Below are 19,962 nucleotides of genomic sequence, written 5' to 3' on the forward strand. Positions count from 1 at the left end.
GTCCATGTCCATGAGTCCTTTTTCTTTTTTGCTCAATCCTTCTACCCCCTAACCTCCAGTTTTATTAATGGAAAGTTCCCAAACAATCTAAACAACAATTTTTTATATTCTCTTGGCTTACATCTCCTATAGGTAGTGGTCCTTACTGTTAGCTTAATGTTTTTAGAAGACTCTATAACCAAAATATTTTGTGAATACAGAGGAATTTTATTTACCTCTGAGCATTCTGTTGATGTTTTTTATTTGTTTTTGCTTTCTCTTTCATGTATTTATCTTCCTCTTTCTACAGAGTCATATTTTCTCTAATAATCTGGACCATTTGTTTTCACTAATGGCAAAGTGCTCTTCAGGACCCTGAGGCTGCCCAAATCTGACATGGGTGCGGCACCTACCAAAAATATCTCTCTATTCTTTACAATAGGTTTTAACCCAGGGCTGCATGTGGACACCCACTTAAAGATGGGTGTGACATGACCAGAAACACCATTATCTTCTCCCAATAGTCTAAATGGTAAACCTGATCCTTATTGTGAATTCAAGAAAGTAGACATTCAAAAGTTCAACTGCACACTGACAATAAGTGGGCTGATTTCTGCTGGTCCTGGGAAAAAATAATTCATGACACAAATGTAGTATTGTTTTGTGGGGAGAAGAGTATATCTTCTGACCAGCTTTCTACTACAACAGCTGTTTAGTGAATACATTTTATGAGGCAAGCAAACCATTATGCATAACAATAAAATTCAGTAAAAGCTTGCCCATGGATGGATAAAACCAAGATATTATGCATAACATTTGTTACAAGTACATTTTAATAACCAATGTGATTATTGAGATGGAAGGGAAAAATACATATATTCCATTCTTTATAAGTGATCAAATGAACAGGTTGGAATTATGAAAAATTTCTTAAGTTTCAATAGTAAAATTAATATCAATAAGATATACACACATTCAAGAGTAAAATAGCCCCAAAGTAAATACGAGACTTTCACTTCTCTGGGTAGATTCTCAGAGACCTGAAATCTTAACATAAACTAAAACAAGCCTTATAATAAATTTTTATTCTTATAATACACAACTCAGTATTTTGTTTTAATTTTTATTGTTATACAATTAGAGTTGTCTGCCTTGTCTCCCCATCCCTCCACCCCACCCCAGCTGACCCACCTCCCTCCCCCGCCTCCACCCTACCCCATGATTTTGTCTATGTATCCTTTATACTAGTTCCTGTAATCCCCTCTCCCCACTGTCCCTTCCCCACTCCCCTCTGGTTATTGTTAGATTGTTCTTCCCTTCAATGTCTCTGGTTATATTGTGTTTGAGTTTTCCTTTTGTTGATTACGTTCCAGTTAAAGGTGAGATCATATGGTATTTGTCCCTCACCGCCTGGCTTATTTCACTTAGCATAAGGCTCTCCAGTTCCATCCATGCTGTTGCAAAGGGTATAAGCTCCTTTTTTCTCTCTGCTGCGTAAAATTCCATTGTGTAAATGTACCATAATTTTTTGACCCACTCATTTCCTGATGGGCACTTAGGTTGCTTCCAGTACTTGGCTATTGTAAATTGTGCTGCTATGAACATTGGGGTGCATAGGTCCTTTGGATTGGTGTGTCAGGGTTCTTAGGGTGTGATCCCAGCAGCGGAATTGCTGTGTCAAAGGGCAGTTCCATTTTTAGTTTTCTGAGGAAATTCCATACTGTTTTCCACAGTGGCCTCACCAGTCTGCATTCCCACCAACAGTGCACTAGGGTTCCCTTTTCTCCACATCCTCTCCAACATTTGTTTGTGGATTTGTTTATGTTGGCCACTCTGACTGGTGTGAGATGGTACCTCATTGTGGTTTTAATTTGCATCTCTCTGATGGTTAGTGATGCTGAGCATCTTTTCATATATATCTGGGACCCTGTATGTCTACCTTGGAGAAGTGTCTGTTCAAGTCCTTTGCCCATTTTTTAATTGGGTTGTTTGTCTTCCTGGAGTGCAGTCATGTGAGTTCTTTATATATTTTGGAGATCAGGCCCTTGTCTGAGGTAACATTGGCAAATATGTTCTCCAATACTGTTGGTTCTCTTTTTATTTTAATGCTGTTTTCTTTAGCCATGCAGAAGCTTTTTATTTGGATCAGGTCCCATTTGTTTCTTCTTTCCTTTATGTCCCTTGCTTTAGGGGATGTGTCTGTGAGGATGATGCTGCGTGGAATGTCTGAGATTTTCCTGCCAATGTTTTCCTCTAGGACTTTTGTGGTGCTACGACTTATATTTAAGTCTTTTATCCACCTTGAACTTATTTTTGTGTATGGTGTAAGTTGGTGATCAAGTTTCATTTTTTTGCACGTAGCTGTCCAGATCTCACAACACCATTTGTTGAAGAGGCTATTTTTGCTCCATTTTATGCTCCCGCCTCCTTTGTCAAATATTAATTAACCGTAGAGTCTTGGGTTTATTTCTGGGCTCTCTGTTCTGCTCCATTGGTCTATGTGCCTGTTTTTATGCCACTACCAGGTTGTTTTGATTACAGTGGCCTTGTAATACAGCTTGATATCAGGTATTGTGATCCCTCCTGCTTTGTTCTTCTTTCTCAAAATTGCTGCAGCTATTCAGGGTCATTTATGGTTCCATATGAATTTCTGAAATATTTGTTCTATATCTGTGAAATATCATGGGTACTTTAATAGAGATTGCATTGAATCTATAGATTGCTTTGGGTAGTATGGCCATTTTGGTGATGTTAATTCTTCCAATCCATGAGCATGGTACATGCTTCCATTTGTTTGTGTCTTCCTTAATTTCCTTCTTCAATGTTATGTGCTTTACTGAGTACAGGTCTTTTACCTCCTTGGTTAGGTTCATTCCTACATACTTTATTTTCCTTGTTGCTAGAGCAAATGGGATTTGTTTCCTGATTTCTCTTTCTGCTGTTTCATTGTTGGTATATAGGAATTCCTTTGATTTCTGAGTATTGACTTTGTATCCAGCTGTTTTGCCAAATTCACTTATTACATCGAATAGTTTTTTGGCGGAGTCTATAGGATTTTCTGTGTACACTATCATGTTATCTGCTGACTTCTTCCTTTCCAATTTGGATGCCTTTTATATCTTTTTCTTGTCTGATTGCTGTGGCTACAACTTCCAATACTATGTTGAATAGGAGTGTTGAAAGCAGTCATCCTTCTCTTGTTCCTGATCTTAGTGAGAAAGCTCTAAGTTTTTCTCCATTGAGTATGATGTTGGCTGTAGGTCTTTCATATATGGCCTTTATTAAGTTGAGGAATTCTGCCTCTATTCCCATTTTGTTGAGTGTTTTTATCACAAATGGGTGCTGTATCATATCAAATGCTTTTCCACATCTATTGATATGATCATGTGATTTTTATCTTTGCTGTTGTTTATGTGATGTATTATGTTTATTGACTTGCAAATATTGTACCATCCTTGCATCCCTGGGATGAATCCCACTTGGTCATGGTGTATGATCTTTTTAATGTATTGCTGGATGCAGTTTGCCAATATTTTGTTGAGAATGTTAGCACCTATGTTCATCAGCGATATTGGTTTTCTTTCTTTGTTGTGTCTTTATCTGGTTTTGGGATTAGGATGATGCTGGCTTCATAAAAAAGAGTTTTGGAGTCTTCCATCAGTTTGGATTTTTTTGAATAGTCTGTGAAGGATAGGGTTTAGCTCTTCCTTAAAGGCTTTGTAGAATTCTCCTGTGAAACCATCTGGTCCAGGCCTTTTGTGTGTTGGGAGTTTTTTGATTATTGCTTCAAGTTCATCTTCTGTTATCGAGTCTGTTCAGGTTGTCTGCTTCTTCATTGAGTTTTGGAAGATTATATTTTTCTAGAAATGTGTCCATTTCACCTAGGTTTTCAAATTTCATGGCATACAGTTCTTTGTAGTAATTTCTTACAATCCTTTGTATTCCTGTGGTATCAGTTGTAATCTCTCCTCTTTCATTTCTAATTCTGTTTATTTGAATCCTCTCTCTCTCTCTCTCAATGAGCCTACTTAAAGGCTTGTGGATTTTGTTTATCTTTTCAAAGAACCAGATCCTGGATTCATTGATCCTTAGAATTGTGCTTTTAGTCTCTATGTCATTTAACTCTGCTCTGATCTTGGTTATTTCCTTCCTTCTGCTTGCTCTGGGCTGTCTTTGTTGTTGTTCCTCAAGTTCTTGTAGGCGTAGGGTTAGGTTGTTTGTTTGAAATGTTTCTATCTTTTTAAGGTGGGCCTGTATTGCTATGAACTTCCCTCTCAGGACTGCCTTTGCTGTGTCCCATAGGTTTTGGGTTGTTGTGAGTTCATTTTCGTTTGTTTCCAGAAACTTTTTGATTTCTTCCCTAGTCTCGTTCTTGACCCATTCATTGTTTAATAGTATGCTATTCAGTCTCCATGATTTTGAGTGTATTCGGATTTTTCCTTTGGGGTTGGTTTCTAGTTTCAGTCCCTTGTGGTCAGAGAAAATGCCTGTATGATTTTAATTTTCTTGAATTTGTTGAGGCTTGCTTTGTGTCCTATCATGTGGTGTATCTTTGAAAATGTTCCATGTACACTTGAAAAGAATGTGTATTTTGCTTCTTTGGGACAAAATGCTCTATATATATATCAGTTCAGTACATTTCATCTACAGTATTGTTAAGTGACACAATATTCTTGTTGATATTTTGTTTGGAAGATATGTCCATTTTTCACAGTGGGGTGTTGAAGTCCCCTACTATAATTGTGTTGCTGTCATTATCTTTCTTGAAGTCCTCCAAGATTTTCTTTATGTATTTGGGTGCTCCTTTGCTGGGTGCATATATATTTACAATGTTTATGTCTTCTTGGTATATTCTTCCTTTGAGTATTATGAAGTGACCTTCTGGGTCTGTCTTTATGGCCCTTTTTGAAGTCTATTTTGTCTGATATGAGTATTGCTACCCTGGATTTTGTTTCCTGTCCATTTGCTTGGAAAATTTGTTTCCAGCCCTTCACTTTCAGTCTGTGTAGGTCTTTTGTCCTGAGGTGGGTCTCTTATAGGCAGCATATGTATGGGTCATGTTTTCTTATCCATTCAGCTATTCTATGTCTTTTGATTGGAGCATTTAATCCATTTACATTTAAGGTTATTATCAATAGGTAGTTATTCATTGCCATTTTTTCCTACCTGTGTTCCTCTGTCTTTCTCTTTTCCTTCCTTTCCTTAAAGCAGTCCCTTTAGCATCTTTTGCAGAGCTGGTTTGGTGGAGGTGTATTCTTTTAGACTTCTTTTCTCTAGGAAGCTCTTTATTTGACCTTCTATCTTGATTGAGAGCCCTGATGTTTTAAGTAGCCTTGGTTGCAGGCCTCTGGTTCTCATACTGGGAATATTTTTTGCCATCCTCTTCTGGCTTGAAGCATTTCCATTGAGAAGTCAGCTACTAACCTTATTGGGGCTCCCTTGTATGTTACTTCTTGTTTCTCCCTTGCTGCCTTTAAGATCCTATCTTTGTCTTTGAACTTTGCCATTTTAATGATGATGTGTCTTGAAGTGGGCCTCTTTGGGTTCCTCTTGTTTGGGACTCTCTGTGTTTCCTGGATTTGGGTGACTTTTTCTCTCATCAGATTAGGGAAATTTTCCATCATGACTTTTTCAAACAGGTTTTCTATCCCTTGCTCTTCTTCTTCTCCTTCTGGTATTCCTATTATACAGATATTGTTACATTTCATGTTGTCCTGCATTTCCCTTAATCCCTCTTCATTCTTTCTGAGCCTCTTTTCCTTTTCTTGCTCTTTCTGGGTGTTTTTTTCTAGTTTCCTCCAGCTCACTGATCTGATCCTCTGCTTCATCAAGTCTGCTTTTCATTCCTTCTACTTTGTTCTTCAGTTCAGAAATTGTATTCTTCATTTCCTCTTGGCTCTTGTTGATAGTTTCTATTTCCTTTTTCATGTTAATATATTTTGCAGTGAGTTCATTGTAGTTTCCCTGTAGTTTCTGATAGTTCTCTTTGAGCTCAGTGAGCTTCCTGATAACCATTGCTTTGAACTCAGTATCTGATAGTTGTCTTGCCTCTTTTTCAGTTGGCATTCTTTCTGAGGTTTCCTCCTTTCCTTTCATTTGGGGATTGTTTGTTTGTCTTCCCACTGTTTGTGAGACTCTTGTTATTAGCCTCTGCTTCGTAAATTGATCTGTTCTGACTCCCTGGGTTTATGGTATGAACTTCTATGGTAGAATGCCAGTGGGATTCAGTGGTGCCGTCTCCTTAATCTCCTGAGCTGACTGGTCTTGAGTTGACATTCCTGAGTCTAACAGGGTCTAACTCTGGTCTTTTGAGCGCTCCAGGTTTTATTTTCTCACCTGTGGGAAAAGGAGAAAGAAGGAGAAAAGAAGGAGAAGGGAAGGAAGGAAAAAGGAATAGAAAAGGAATGGAAGGATGAAGGAAGGAAGCAAAAAGATGGGAAGAAAGATAAGGAATTTTAACTAAAATTAAAATAAATGAATAAATAAAAGGAGGCAGGAAGAAGGAATTAAAAAAAAAAGAAAGAAGGACAGAATGGGAGAAGGAATTCAGGGGGAAAGGGGAAAAGAAAAAAAAAGTCTTCTGCTGGCTTTAAACCGGTCAGGCTAGTTCTGCTGGTCTTCCTGTCCATGAAACAGGAGGGGTGGTTGGAAGGATTGGTTTCACTTTTCTCCCTTCCTGAGCCACACTCTACGCTGTTGTCCTGTCTCCAGTCCAGTTCCTCAGGGTCCTTCTGCTCCCCGCTAGGCCTTTAGTCCACCAGTTGTGCTGTCCTTGAGGTGCACCAATTAGGGGCAACTCACACTCCACCTTCTTGCTCTTTGCTGTCCTAGATGCTAAGGACTCTAGGTGCTCCCTCAGAGTAGTTCAGCCCCCTGCTGAGTCAAGTCTTTCCGGGGACTGCAGTCTCCCCTAGCCCTGCAGCTCCCCTCTTCTGGGCGTTCTGCCTTCCTCCTAGAGAGTGAGTAGGCCCTGCAGGGCTCTGTGCCCAGGGCTAGGTGGGAGATGTTCATTCCCCAGTGCTTCCAGCAGGGCGGGCAGCCAGGTTATCGGTTGTGCACGGATCCCAGGCTTTGGGTCAGTATGCTGGGGCAGCCGGGCCACTGATCAGAGTACTCACCCACCTGTGGTTTCAGGTGTGGGCGCCCAGGCTTCTGATCGGGGTGCGCACCCACCCAGGGTTTCAGTTGTGGGTGTCCAGGCCACTGATTGGGGTACGCACCCACCCTGGCGCTTTGGTCCTGTGTGCCCAGGCAGCTGGGTGCACACTGATCCCTGGCTTTGGGCCTGTGCGCGGGGCAGCCGGGCTGCTAATCAGAGTACGCGCCCACCCAGGGTTTCAAGTGGGTGCGCCCAGGCCGCTGACCTGGGTGCATACCAACCAGGCTTCAGGTGTGTGCTGGGGCTGCTTATCTGGTGTTCACAGTCCAGGAGCTGAGGGAGTGGGGGCGCAAGAGGCCACAGCTGCTGTGGCGAATTCTCTAAACAGCCACCGAGTGCCTCTATTTTCTTTTTCTTTTCGAGAAATTCCCTCTATTCAAGACCCCCCCACTGGTCCAAACAAGCACCTGGCCTCTCACACAGCCCAGCCTGGCTCTCTCCCGAGAATCCTGCAGCAGAGCCTGCGCCTCGGCCAGGGGCTTCCGCCACCATGGCCCCCTCGCTGGTCCCAGGGACCTTATTGTCCTTAAGCACTCTTCTTACCGTCTGATCTTTCAATGTCCTCTATCTTTGGTCTCCGATCTTCATATATGCTGGAATACCTTTGGCTGTTCCTCAGATCAGCTAGGCATTTCACCAGGGCCCAAGGGAAGTGGACTCCGCTCCTACCTATCTCGCCACCATCTTCTCCAGAGCAATAAGTATTTTTAAAATGCATACTGATATAACAGCTGTCACAATCAACCTAACAAAATTATTTCAAATAAAGTTAAAGACAACTAGGCACTACTGCAGCCATCATATGGGAAAAACTAAACAAACTTTTTGGCCCACCAAACACTTAGACTCTGCTCCCCCCCGCCCCCTGAGAAAACATCACTCCTTGCTCCTCAAATCCTCCAGGAAAAGACCTCTCCACAGCTCAGTCTTTACACACAGATGCAACTATGGATACAATGATGGCCCTTCAAAATACATCTTTGTAATTTTTTGTAATGGAAAACATTTTGTATTTTAAAAGATAATGGCTTTGTTTTTATTACTCAAAATTCAATTGTTAGTTTTTGGTCATTAAGCATTTTAGATTTCCCTTCAATAAAATCAATGAAAGTATTTTATGACTTCCTGACTACCCACTGGTGTTGTTTCTAAAGTTGCAAAGTTAGCAAGGCTTTCTCCATAATCTTGCAAAAGGGTATGAATATTTAGGTGCTTTCATAGCAACAGTTTACAGGGAAATTGCTCAGGAGACACTGCATGCCATTTGAACACACGCATGCCATTCACACACATACTTAGGTTTCTTTACCTTCTTTCTCTGCCTTCAGTATCCAGCTCAAAATTTTCCAATTTGCTCTAGACATTTAGAACATATGAGACATTCTGTTGTTCCCTTAATTTTGAACTTAGTCTTTTTCAGCTCTAAAAGCCTGCTTACTTGATCTACCATTTATTCAGGATTGAGCTATCAGTTATTTCGTGAAGCTTCACTGACACTCCTCTTCTTCTTGCATTGAGCAAGCCAGTTCCCAAATGTTCCCACAGCTCACTGAGCTGATCCCTACTGTGGTAGGTACCCATTAGCTCATAATTTATCTGTCTACATAACTGTCCCTGTACATCCTGGAAGATCTTCAGGAAAGAGAACACATCTCTGTACCTGACATACATATAGTTGATGCTCAATGTTTGCTGAATCAATGAATGGTAAACTAGACTGCTTCCATGTGCAAAGGCAGCCCAGGCCACACCCTTCTCCTAGTGAAAGGCAGTCTTCTGCCTCTGTCTTTGTTTCAGTAGACTCTTGTCCTCCTTCCCCTCCAGTCTGACCTGCCCCCACCCCAGTCCAACTCAGTCTCCAAAGTGACTATTCTAAACTTCAGGTGTCATCATTCTCCTCTGCTTTTACCTATAGAATGAAGGACAAGGCCTGTAAAGTGACATTCCAAGTCCTCCCTCCATAAACTCATTCCTTACCTCATCCTCTGCTGCTTCTCTTCTTTCTCTTCACAATCCTAAAATATCCAAGTGCCAGACTAGTGGCTCCACACTCACAAAACACTGCCTCTTATCTCCACATCTGTGACCACCCTATACCCAGTGGTTGGGAAGCCTTTCTCTCCCCTTTCCACTTCCCCAATCAACTCTTAATAATCCCTTCAGATTTGGTTCCTAAATGGTTTGGTTGCCTGAGGCCTCATCGGGACTCTATGCTTCCTTTTCTTACTGCACAGGCATCCAGGGATAGAAATCAGCAGTTTATCAATTAGACTGGAAGTTCCTCAAGGCAAGATGCTCTAGTCTTGTTCACAGCTTTATCCCTGGGGCCTGGCTATTTATGGGAAATAGCTAATGAACAGAGTTGGGGCTCTCTAGGGCAGACTATACCCTCTGTCTTTCATCCTTTCTTATCCTTTCTGTCCTTGATGGTATCTATTTTCCCTGAAGGGACTCAACAAGTACTGGGAAGTAACTTTAAGCAGGCATGGGAGGGGAAGTGTTTGCTGTGTGTTCCCATAGCTCAAAACTAAAATAATGCCAACTACTGTACTGTGGCAACAATTTATTTCTTTAAAAAAAAAAGTATAGCCTTTTTTTCCTTTCATCACAGGAGTGCTCCCAATCACTTGTTTAAACTGGATGATAGAATAAAAAATACAAAAATATCAACAAATTCACCTAACTAATGTGCCATGACACTAGGCAATTGGTAAGAGGAACACTATTGTACGTAAGAAAATAGCATGAAACTCAATAAAAAGATAGATTTTCAGGTTATTAAATGGAGGACTAGAGAGAAAAGGAAATGAGATGTGTAGGCTTGTGGTAACACAGTATTTGTCTACATATAACTTAGATGAAATCTGATTTAGAGTTGGTGTGTTTCCATAATGCTGAGCTCTCTACTTCCAAGTCAGAAATGTATTAGGTTAAGTTAAAAGCTATTTTTTCCCTCAACTCTGGGCTTGACTATTTTATCAGTAAATTTAAAACTAAAGGGTAATTCTTATAGTTTGCTACCAAATCATAGTGTGCCAGCCAGACTTATTTCCTTCTCCTCTTTCAAAGTTTCCCTATTCCCTCAATGCTGATCTCATTGATAATCCTGCACAATGTGACTTAGGCCTCCTGAAGAAATCTACCTCTTTCTCCAGTGTACTTCTAGAACACTTTCACAGATGTCCACATGTGCTCATAGGTGCAATTATGTCCAGGGTTCATGACATCTGACTAGAGTTTCACTTTTGACTCTGCATCCAATGATTCTAGGAGCCACAAACCATCTAAATGCCAAAGTGAACAGAATCCCTGTGAAGTCCCACCACAGTGAGGTTGACAAAATGAGAGCATGCCCCCTCATTCACTGATGTTACCCCATAACTTGGCCTCAAAGCAGTGTTGCTTGTGCCCAGAAGCATATGTCTCCCTTCTGTTCCCATACATGCTGCTGTCTACATGCACTTTGTTCTAGTCCCCAAGGATGGGCTGCATATGTAGCCTCCATAGTCCAACTCCATTTCTTCCACCACAGCCCAAGGATAAAAATATAGAGGCCTTCATTCACTGCCATCTTCAGCTCCCAAACATCAAACCTACATATTAAGCCCTCTGCCCAGCCACATCCCCACTCAATTCCAGCCTTGCAGTTTCTAGGGATACCAGGGGCTTTTGATCCAAGATGTTCAGGGAATGTCTGGGTCTTCCTCTTTAGATGCTGCCAATGTTGAGTTTTATATCCTGGAGTATTCCCAACCAGTCAGAAAGACGGTTAATTACCCCTTTCACCTTGTGGGAATCTTCCTGGGCACATGAAGGAAAGCCATAAGGGCTGGTGCCAAATCACATGATTGACACATCAGAGATTATTCAAGAACCCTCAGGACTGTGTCTCCCATGCTCCATGCTCTCTCGCCAGTCAGCATGGTATGAGACTGTAAAGTATGACAATATTTTTTTTAAAAAGAGTTTAGACAAATTTGCCTCCAAAATTTTTACTCCTTTCTGTAAATATTGAAGAGTCAAACTCCCACCAAGTTCCCAGTGAGGCCTAGAGATCTTCAACTCCCTTCTTCAAACATTTATTCAGTTAACATTGGTTGAGGGCTTACTGGGTGCCTGGTACTGTTGAAGGAGCTGAAGATATAGTAGTCAACCAAAATTTACGTTCTAGAGACAGGAATTAAAATAAACAAATGAGAAATATACTATCAGATTCAAAATGTTGTGAAACAAGTAATATGAGATGGAGAGGAAAGAAGAAATTTTAAAAACTTTTTATTATGGAAAATTGCAAAAAATACAAAATATAGTACAGATGATCTTTCAACAGATGATTGGGGGACTAACTTTCCACACATGCAAAAATTCATGTATAACTTTTGACTTCCTAAAAATTTAACTACAGTCAGTCCTTCATATCTGCATGTTTCACATCTGTGGATTCAACAAACTACAGGTCAAACACGGTATTTTCTATCCACCGTTGAGAATCCATGGATGCAGAGAGCTGACTGTACTAATAGCTTACTGTTGAACAGAAGCCTTACCAATAACATAAACAGTTGTTTAACACATATTTTGTATTATATGTATTATATACTATACTCTTTACAGTAAAGTTAGCTAGAGAAAAGAAAATATTATTAAGAAAATCATAAGAGAAAATATATTTACTGTATTTATTTCAAAAATCTATATACAAGTGGATGTACACAGTTCAAATACATGTTATTCAAGGGTTAACTGTATATCCACCATTGTACTTCTACAATGATCAACCCAAGACCCTCTTTCCTCTCCCCACCCCACCATGAATTGTTTTGAAACAAACCCAGACATTCTATCATGTCCTTATACATGTTTTGACATGAATCTCTAAAAGGAAGGGAATGTTATTTAAATAGGGTAGTCAAGAAGGTGTCTCTTAGGAGTTAATGTGGGAAAAGAGATGTGTGAATGGGAGAGTTACAGACTTTGAGGATCCACAAAAAAGCCAGTGTGACAACCCTAGAAGGAGTGAAGGACAGAGGGGACTCAGTTCTAAAACAGCAGTATTAGAAGAATTTTCTAGAAAGAATAAAAATTATTGGCAAAATTTATATAGCACTTACTATATGCCAACAACTCTTCTACTGTTGTACTCACATTAACTCATGTTTTTCACAACAACCTTATGAATTCATTAGCATTATTATTATTCCCATTTTACTAAAACTGAAGAAACTAGGACACAGAAGGTCTGTTTGGGCTACTCTAACAAAATATCACAGACTGGGTTGCTTATGAACAACAGATATTTATTTCTCACAGTTCTGGAGGCTAGGATCTCTAAGAGCAAGGAACCCGCATGGTCACATTCTGATGAGAGCTCCCTTACTGGTTCACAGCACCTTTTCTCTGTGTCCTCATGTAGTAGAAAGGTCTAGGGATCTTTGTGGAGTCCCTTTGATAAGGGTACTAATTTCATTCATGAGGGCTCTACCCCTGTGACTTAAGTACCTCCCAAAGGCCCCATTTTCTAATACCATCATCTCTAGAGGTTAACATTTCAACATATGAATTGGGGGTGAAGAGACACAATCATTCAGACCTTAAATAAGGAGTGAATTGTGATGAATGCATTTATGAACATCCTCATTTAAAAACAAATGGCACCACACTTTCAGGATTCTAAATTGAAAAGTTAGTAGCAAAGAGAGCTGCTCCAAAATCCATACTCTATAAAATCCACATAGCTCATGAGGAGAATGATAAAACTATAGATCATGGATCCATTATGCTCTACAGAAAGGTTTTGAACCCCTGCATTTATAAAGCCCTCTTGGAATAAAGGCATAAACACAGGAATATAACACCATAGCTACACTGCCTCATCTTGCTGTCATATTTTTCTAAATAGTATTTATAATAATAACATCATCAGCAAATGTTCATGAAAAGTATTGCTACTACTAATGTTCAGGTTCAAAAATCCTGAATTTTTTACCAAGCTGAAGGATATTTACCCTTCTGAGAAAAAGAAGGTGGGGCAAGATTTGGATCAAGCTATCTCTCCATCATGTAGTGGCATCATCTATGGTGACATCTATTTTCATACATATGACATCATATAAGAGTGCACCTTTAAGAGACTTTATCAAAGTTTTTCTTCTCACTACCATTTAGTGTCCACAGAAAACAAGGATGTGCACAAAGCACTATAAATTTATACCCAATATCCAATTTTGTTATATTGATGTAGAAATTACAAATCCTAAAATTTTTTATAAATCTTCTTCCTGCATGCCTTCACTATCAAATCAGCAAGTGTGGGATAGATTTATTCACAATATTTTGACATGAGACAGGAATTAAACTCCAAATGGATGTCCTTATAGAAGTCTAACAAATGTAAACCAAGTATGAGGATAACGTACTAGAAAGGAGGTTTCCCTCGTTAGTCTGTCACATATTGACACTGGCCTCAAAATTAAAACACCATTTTCTCTATAATTTTTTTATAAATAATCAAAAATGAAAGGCCCAAGACAAGCAAGTGAAATCATTTTTAAATACTTCTTTCTGATGTCCTCCAGTCTGAAATATTTTTAAACAGCTTACTTGTCTTTTTAACCATAAAACTCACTTCATCTAATAATCATGTTAGTTAGCTAATATTTTCTTTCAAGCTCCCCTTTAAAAAATAACTACAGTAAAATTAGAGAATACAGGTAAAATATAAAAATAAAGTATAGTTACCTGGGATTATGTTGTTTCAAAAGTGAAAAGATATTTGTGAAGTTGAGTTCTAATTCTGATAAATTGATTAGTTCAATATCCTCATGCATAATACGAACTATGAAAAAATAGCTAGCATTTATTAAGAACATGATATATGCTAAGCATGCATAATCTCACTTAATTCTCAACATAACTCTGTGTGTACCTGAAATAGTAGCATTTTTTTAATGGATATTCTTTATTTCATTTTGTATTGTTTTATTCACTTGTATCATAAACATTTTCCATCTTTCCACGCAGCAAAATAGATGCTCTTGTTACACCCATTTACCCATGAGAAAATGAGGCACAGTTTATTGAAAGTCACAGCCAAGGCGCTCTGGATTCAGAGCTGATGCCCTCAACTGCATGAATGGCGGACAGGACTCTATGAGGTTTTGGATCCTTCCTTACTGTACAAAGCTACTTCTTAAAATTATTCTGTTATTTTATTCTCTAAAATTCAGTGGAGTGAGGTATCTTAAGAAATTAGGGTTTCTTTTTTTTATTTTTTTAAATTAATTTATTTATTTTTATTCAGTTAGAATTGTCTGCATTTTCTCCCAGAAATTAGGGTTTCTATTAGTAGGTTTTTAGACTATCTGAGAATTCCAGAGTTATAGCAGGATGTACTCAAGGACCAGAATCCCTTTGGATGGAACATGAGAACTCTTGCCCTCTGCAGATCCTTGCTTTGAGAGCTCCACATTTATAAATAAGCATACACCGGAAGTCAGCATGTCTTTCAAGTTGGTCTGTTGAAACTACAAGTATTTAATGCAGTCAGACTTTATTTGGGCTATTCTTTGCTGGACAGGTCCATTGGCAATGAAAGATCTGAAGGCATAAACTTGGCAGCAACTTCAAAATACCCACTTGGTCCCAGAACAGTCATATGCTCGTTATATGCATTTTTTGTTCCTGGGTTCCCGGCTGACCAAATCTACCCTGAGTTTCCAATCAAGAGGAAGGATTGATAGGAACAATGCTAATGTGACATGACTGGGTACAATACAGAGTGACATGACCCGAGGTGATGAAGAAAACACTTATGGTTTCCTTACCATCTCCTCCTCCTCCCTGTCACATATATTATGCATATAACATCCCTGCCTTGGCAGCCACGGACAGAAAAGCCAAAAGATATTTATTAAGCTGCATCCATCAACAACCCAATGGTCCACCTGAAATGCTGTCAGCTTATAGATTGACTTATAGCTTCTGTCTGCATACACCACACTCTCTCACCTTTAGTTCTAGCTCGACATCCAGGGGCCAGCAAAGCACCTCCCCAGAGCCCATTTGCTTTTCACAAAGACCTAGGGATACCAAAGGAAATAAGAGTCATCCAGTTGGCATTTGGTCCATTAAAAGACAGAGGCAAGAAAAAGAAGAACAAACTGAGTTTCAACCTAGGCCCAGGATGTAGAGGAAATAACCATTAAAAATAAACAAAATTTATATATTTGTGGTTGCTGAAGCAATCTTTCAAAGCAACAGAAGGGTACCCATTCCTGGCCCTATAACACAAAGGTTCAGAGCCCACTTTTAAACATCAACTTTGTTTTATATTTAGAACAATAATTTAACCTTTATATAATGCCCATATTTACAGCAAGTACATGGGACTATAGCTGAACAATACACAAGTGTCCTCAATGTAGGCTATTCTCAATCTATACTAGTGTATTGTATCCAGAGAGTAATTCCATAATTTCCTACATGAATTTTTGATTAATCTAGATGTTAGAGAAATGTATTAAAATTTCTAAAGAATATTTTCTCTCCATTAAGTAAAAATCATGGTCTATTTTCTTCAGAAAGCATTCCATATATATTGACTTAAATTGTTCACTCAAAATTGTATATTCAACACTAAAACTAAACTGTACAAAATTGAATCTTTCTTTGAGGATTAAGATTATTTTGAGATCTTCCTGAATCTCAGGAATTTCATTATGATTTCAGCTTGCATTGTGTAAAAGAAATGTAACATAACAGCTGGCAAATGGCCTGAGAATAGTATTCCAATGGGCAGTGTCTGTCCTGGCAGTTTGGAGACGGCCTTCTTCAAGGGGTCTCTTCCTTTGTAGGCATGAAAAATGAATACAGTGTGAACTCTATCACCTTACTTATTTATGCCAAAAACAAGGAGAGTTTTCTCTTAATATTACCATTACTTGCCTCATATACACTACAAAAATACACTCAGAAAACCAAGGGCAAGGCCAACCTGAATTTTAAATCTCATGGTGGTAATCTGGCATAAGACAGGGTTTCTCTTGAAGCTGATGATGAGAATTTTTTTTCTCCTTAAAAAGAAAATCGTTGTTGTCTTTTAGGAGAGAGATAAAGGCAAAAGACATAAAGCAATAAGCTTAAAATGCATTTTCATTTCTAAAAAAGGTGTGCTGGGTCAATGAAATTTTTGTCAAACTACTTACATGAAAATTGGTTATAAATGAATAAAGAAATAAGATAAAGATATCACATTAATGTAAAAAGAATTATTAAATTCCTGTCCTTTTTGATGTTCCTCTAACAATTATTATTTCCTTCCTCATGGGATGATATACATTTCTAAAGGCATTAAATAATAAAATATGTTTTGAGGAAAAGAAAGAGGGGAGAAGGAAAAGAAGGAGAGAAAGAAGAGAGACTGAGACAAAGAAAGGAGAAAGTAAAGAAGAAAGTTTATTTTTAAAAAAGGGGGTGGCATCTTTCAAAGAGCTTTCAGGACTTAAATTAAGTATGGCATTAATTTTTTCCCCCAAGTCTTAGTCTTGGCAGGTTAATGATAAAATGCAGGAATTTCATGGATGTGGGAACTGGTGATAGAAAATGCATTATTACATTCAACAATTGTTGTACTTGAGAGGAACTATATGGGAAAAAATAACACCCTAGAATAAATACAAATGAAATTCATGTATCAAAACCAATACTGTGAAAATAGTTTAAATGTTTCTTGAATTTATATCTAGTTATTAACCTAAATGCAGATTTTAGTTCAAGCTACACTTCTGCCTCATGGTCAGAAGGCCTGAAAACCTGTGGTGTGGAAAATTGGCAGGATAAAGAATATTGAATTGGTTTCCATGAAAAACTGATTCTGGCATCCATAACCTCCACCTTGAGTGCACCCCCTCCAATCAAATGCTTCTTCCTAGTTCACTCTTGTCCCAGGAAAGAGGCCAAGGGAGCAGTATATATTAGCTAAAACAGCAAACAGATGTCAAACTGACCATTCACCATAGGACCTTTCTCATTGGCCTTGAATCTCATAGGCAGAGAGAGCCCCACCCTAAAAGTCCAACCCTAGACTTAACCTCTGAGAGCACAGAGGTTGGAGGTTTCCATTTCTACTGACTTTGGTTTCCTTCTTCCTTAGCGAAGGAAGTGGAGTGAGCCATCTGCCTTCCTGATAACCCTAAAAGAAACTGCAATTCTCAAATGAAAAAGATCAATCTATTTGCAGAAATCCTTAAAATCTATTTCTCTCTTTCACACCTACTCCTGTTTTAATCTCACATTCTGTCTGGTTACCTCATGGAAAGTAAGCATTTCCTCACAGTTTTATTTAGTATAGAGGAAAAAATATCCAAGGACTTCTCCTAAATCATTTCTCTACCTGGGAAGATCCTAATGGCTCACCCCACCCCTGGGGCCCACCTCACTCTCTCCTGGGCTGGTCCCAAAACCAGGCTCCATTAAGCAACCCAGCATTGGTGGAGAATACTTCCCTTCCAGCCTCATTTCCAACATCCTCCAACCCCCATAGCTTCAGAAGGAATGTTCACCAGACCTCCTCCAGTGGGTCCCAAACCCTTTGCATGAGCCAGTTGGGGAAGAACTTTCTCTCCCCAATGAAAGTTGTATTTGCGTGCGTGCTGTACCTGTGCCTCTCTTGGTGGTTTCACCCTGATCTTTTCTCTCTTTGCAGCTGGTTAATAATCCACTAGCAAGTCAGGCTGCAGCAGCAGCAGCCATGGGCTCCATAGCAAGCTCACAGGCCTTTGGCAATGCCCTCTCCAGTCTTCAGGGGGTCACGGGTCAACTAGTTACTAATGCACAAGGACAGGTGAGTGGGAGATGGGAACAAGAGTGAATTTTTATGGCAGATTGAACTCGGAAAGGAAATGAATTTCTTTTGCATGACAGTGATATGTAACCACATCCATTTGAGGCAAATAAATAATGTTTACTAGCAATGTCAAAAACAGGAGGAGGGTTGGGATGTTTTTCTATATTTTAAAAGGAAGGTTTTTTCCCTTCCTTTAGAATGTCTCTTTTATTTTGTTTTTATTTCTTCATGATGACTTATGTTCTGACATTAATTGAAGAAATTACTTCTTATACCAAGGCATTCTTTAAAAAAAGATAAATTTTAAAAAATAAAATTTTGGTTTTGCTTTTGTATTTATTCATTCTTTTTAAACTTCAGTAGTGAGGAAAACTGGTAAGTTTCCTTCCCTAATTGCTCTAAGATTTCTAAGTTTAATAAACTGGCTTCAGTACAATTTATGAATGTATGGGGAGGTGATGGGGAAAGACTGAAGAAATCACATAAAAACATCAAGGAAAAGGGTGAGTTAGAATGAGGCCCACTTCAAGTAGGCCGCACATGCCGGGAGGTAGGCAGTCTCTTCTTGTATGCTTGTGGGTTTCCTTCAGTCTGCCAGGTCCAGCAAATTTTCTTCCTGTCCTGAGCAGTACATCTGTTTTGTTACACAGCTAATATGCCAGCTTTGTGGTCACCAAGATACTGATGGAACTTGATGAGGGTGGCTCCATTTTCAAGACCCCAATAAATGTAAAACCTGCTTGAATAACAAACAAGAGTTGAAACTGGTGGTGCTGGTGAGTGCTCCATTCAAAGGCCTGACACTCAGTCTCAACTGTTGCTATTTCTGATGATGAAACACAAAGGAGAAGGAGCCTGCACCCTCTCCAAGATTTTTCCTCCCAGAGTTATTTACCCAGCAGTGAGTTTATGCATCCCTGCTTGACCTGCTCTGTGGAGAAGAGGAATTGTGATATCTCAAACCCTTATGTAAAATACTTTTATTTTACATAAAGAGTAAACAGAGATGCATTATAAGCTAAACCATCTCTGTCTATGTCCCAGGGGAAATGCTGACCTTATTTTATTTCCTGGGCGGTCGCAGAATTGTCCCGTCAGAACCCCAAGGGCTGAACGATGGAGCTTGTCAACGAGCGGCCCCAAGTAATGAATCATCTTATCACAGGTGCACACCACACATATTAAAGGAGGGCTGTATGAAAACCATACCCTCCACAGTCACCTTTCAATGTCAGCTTTAACCCTTGTTCCAATCCCTTTTCATCAAAGGATCATTTTATGCAGCAGCTCTCAATGGGGGCTCCAAAAAACCTATTAAGATTTCTGGAGGGATGGGGTATTGGTGTGGAGGAAAAGTCGGTTATAATATCTATAACTCATTCTCAGATCAGGTCATTCCTGGAAGCTGTTTCCTAGAGTTGTGCCCAAAATAGAACACTGGATTCACTCCTGCCAGGCCGCTGGCCCTTGAGATGTAAATTTTAAGAGTGCACAAAAGAAACTCTATCCACTGATGTGTATTTTCCTCTGATTTTTCTGTTCCAGCGTCCAAGTAAAATGTATCACTATGTTCCCACCACTTGAGAATTTATGGTGAAGAAGCTTTATTGTTTAGAAAGAATTATTAGGAGCTTATTCTTCTGATAATTTAATGGTTGATCATTTTGCCAGTTACAAGCCCATCCTCTTATCAGGGGTTAGAGTGTCAGTCTTTGCTTTGCTTGGCCTTTGCCTGCTCCCATCCCTGCAGCCCATAATTATCCATAAGGAAATGAGCTTCAAAATAGAAATTTGAGTGATACCCTGCATATAGTGAATAGGCATTCATTTTATTTAAAAATTTTTTATTTTACAAACTGTGTTATGATAGTTGATTTTACAACATACACAAACCTAAAGTGAAAACAAATTACATTTACAGAGAAATCAGTATTGCCTACTCATGAAGTCTCGTCTAAGAGTTTTAGAAATGTGCCCAACG

At 39.2% G+C, this 19,962-nt stretch overlaps 1 protein-coding gene across 1 annotated transcript in view; it reads left to right on the plus strand.

Moving 5' to 3' along the window:
• The window catches only part of POU6F2 (POU class 6 homeobox 2), a 565,270-nt gene that overhangs the window by 480,497 nt on the left and 64,811 nt on the right, over positions 1–19,962 (plus strand). The window contains exon 6 of the mRNA XM_045192643.1: positions 17,841–17,978. Within this exon, the coding sequence (XP_045048578.1) occupies positions 17,841–17,978 (138 nt within the window). The remainder of the gene's footprint in view (positions 1–17,840; positions 17,979–19,962) is intronic.

The sequence above is a fragment of the Desmodus rotundus genome, chromosome 6 (genome assembly GCF_022682495.2).
Source record: "Desmodus rotundus isolate HL8 chromosome 6, HLdesRot8A.1, whole genome shotgun sequence".
NCBI lineage: Eukaryota > Metazoa > Chordata > Mammalia > Chiroptera > Phyllostomidae > Desmodus > Desmodus rotundus.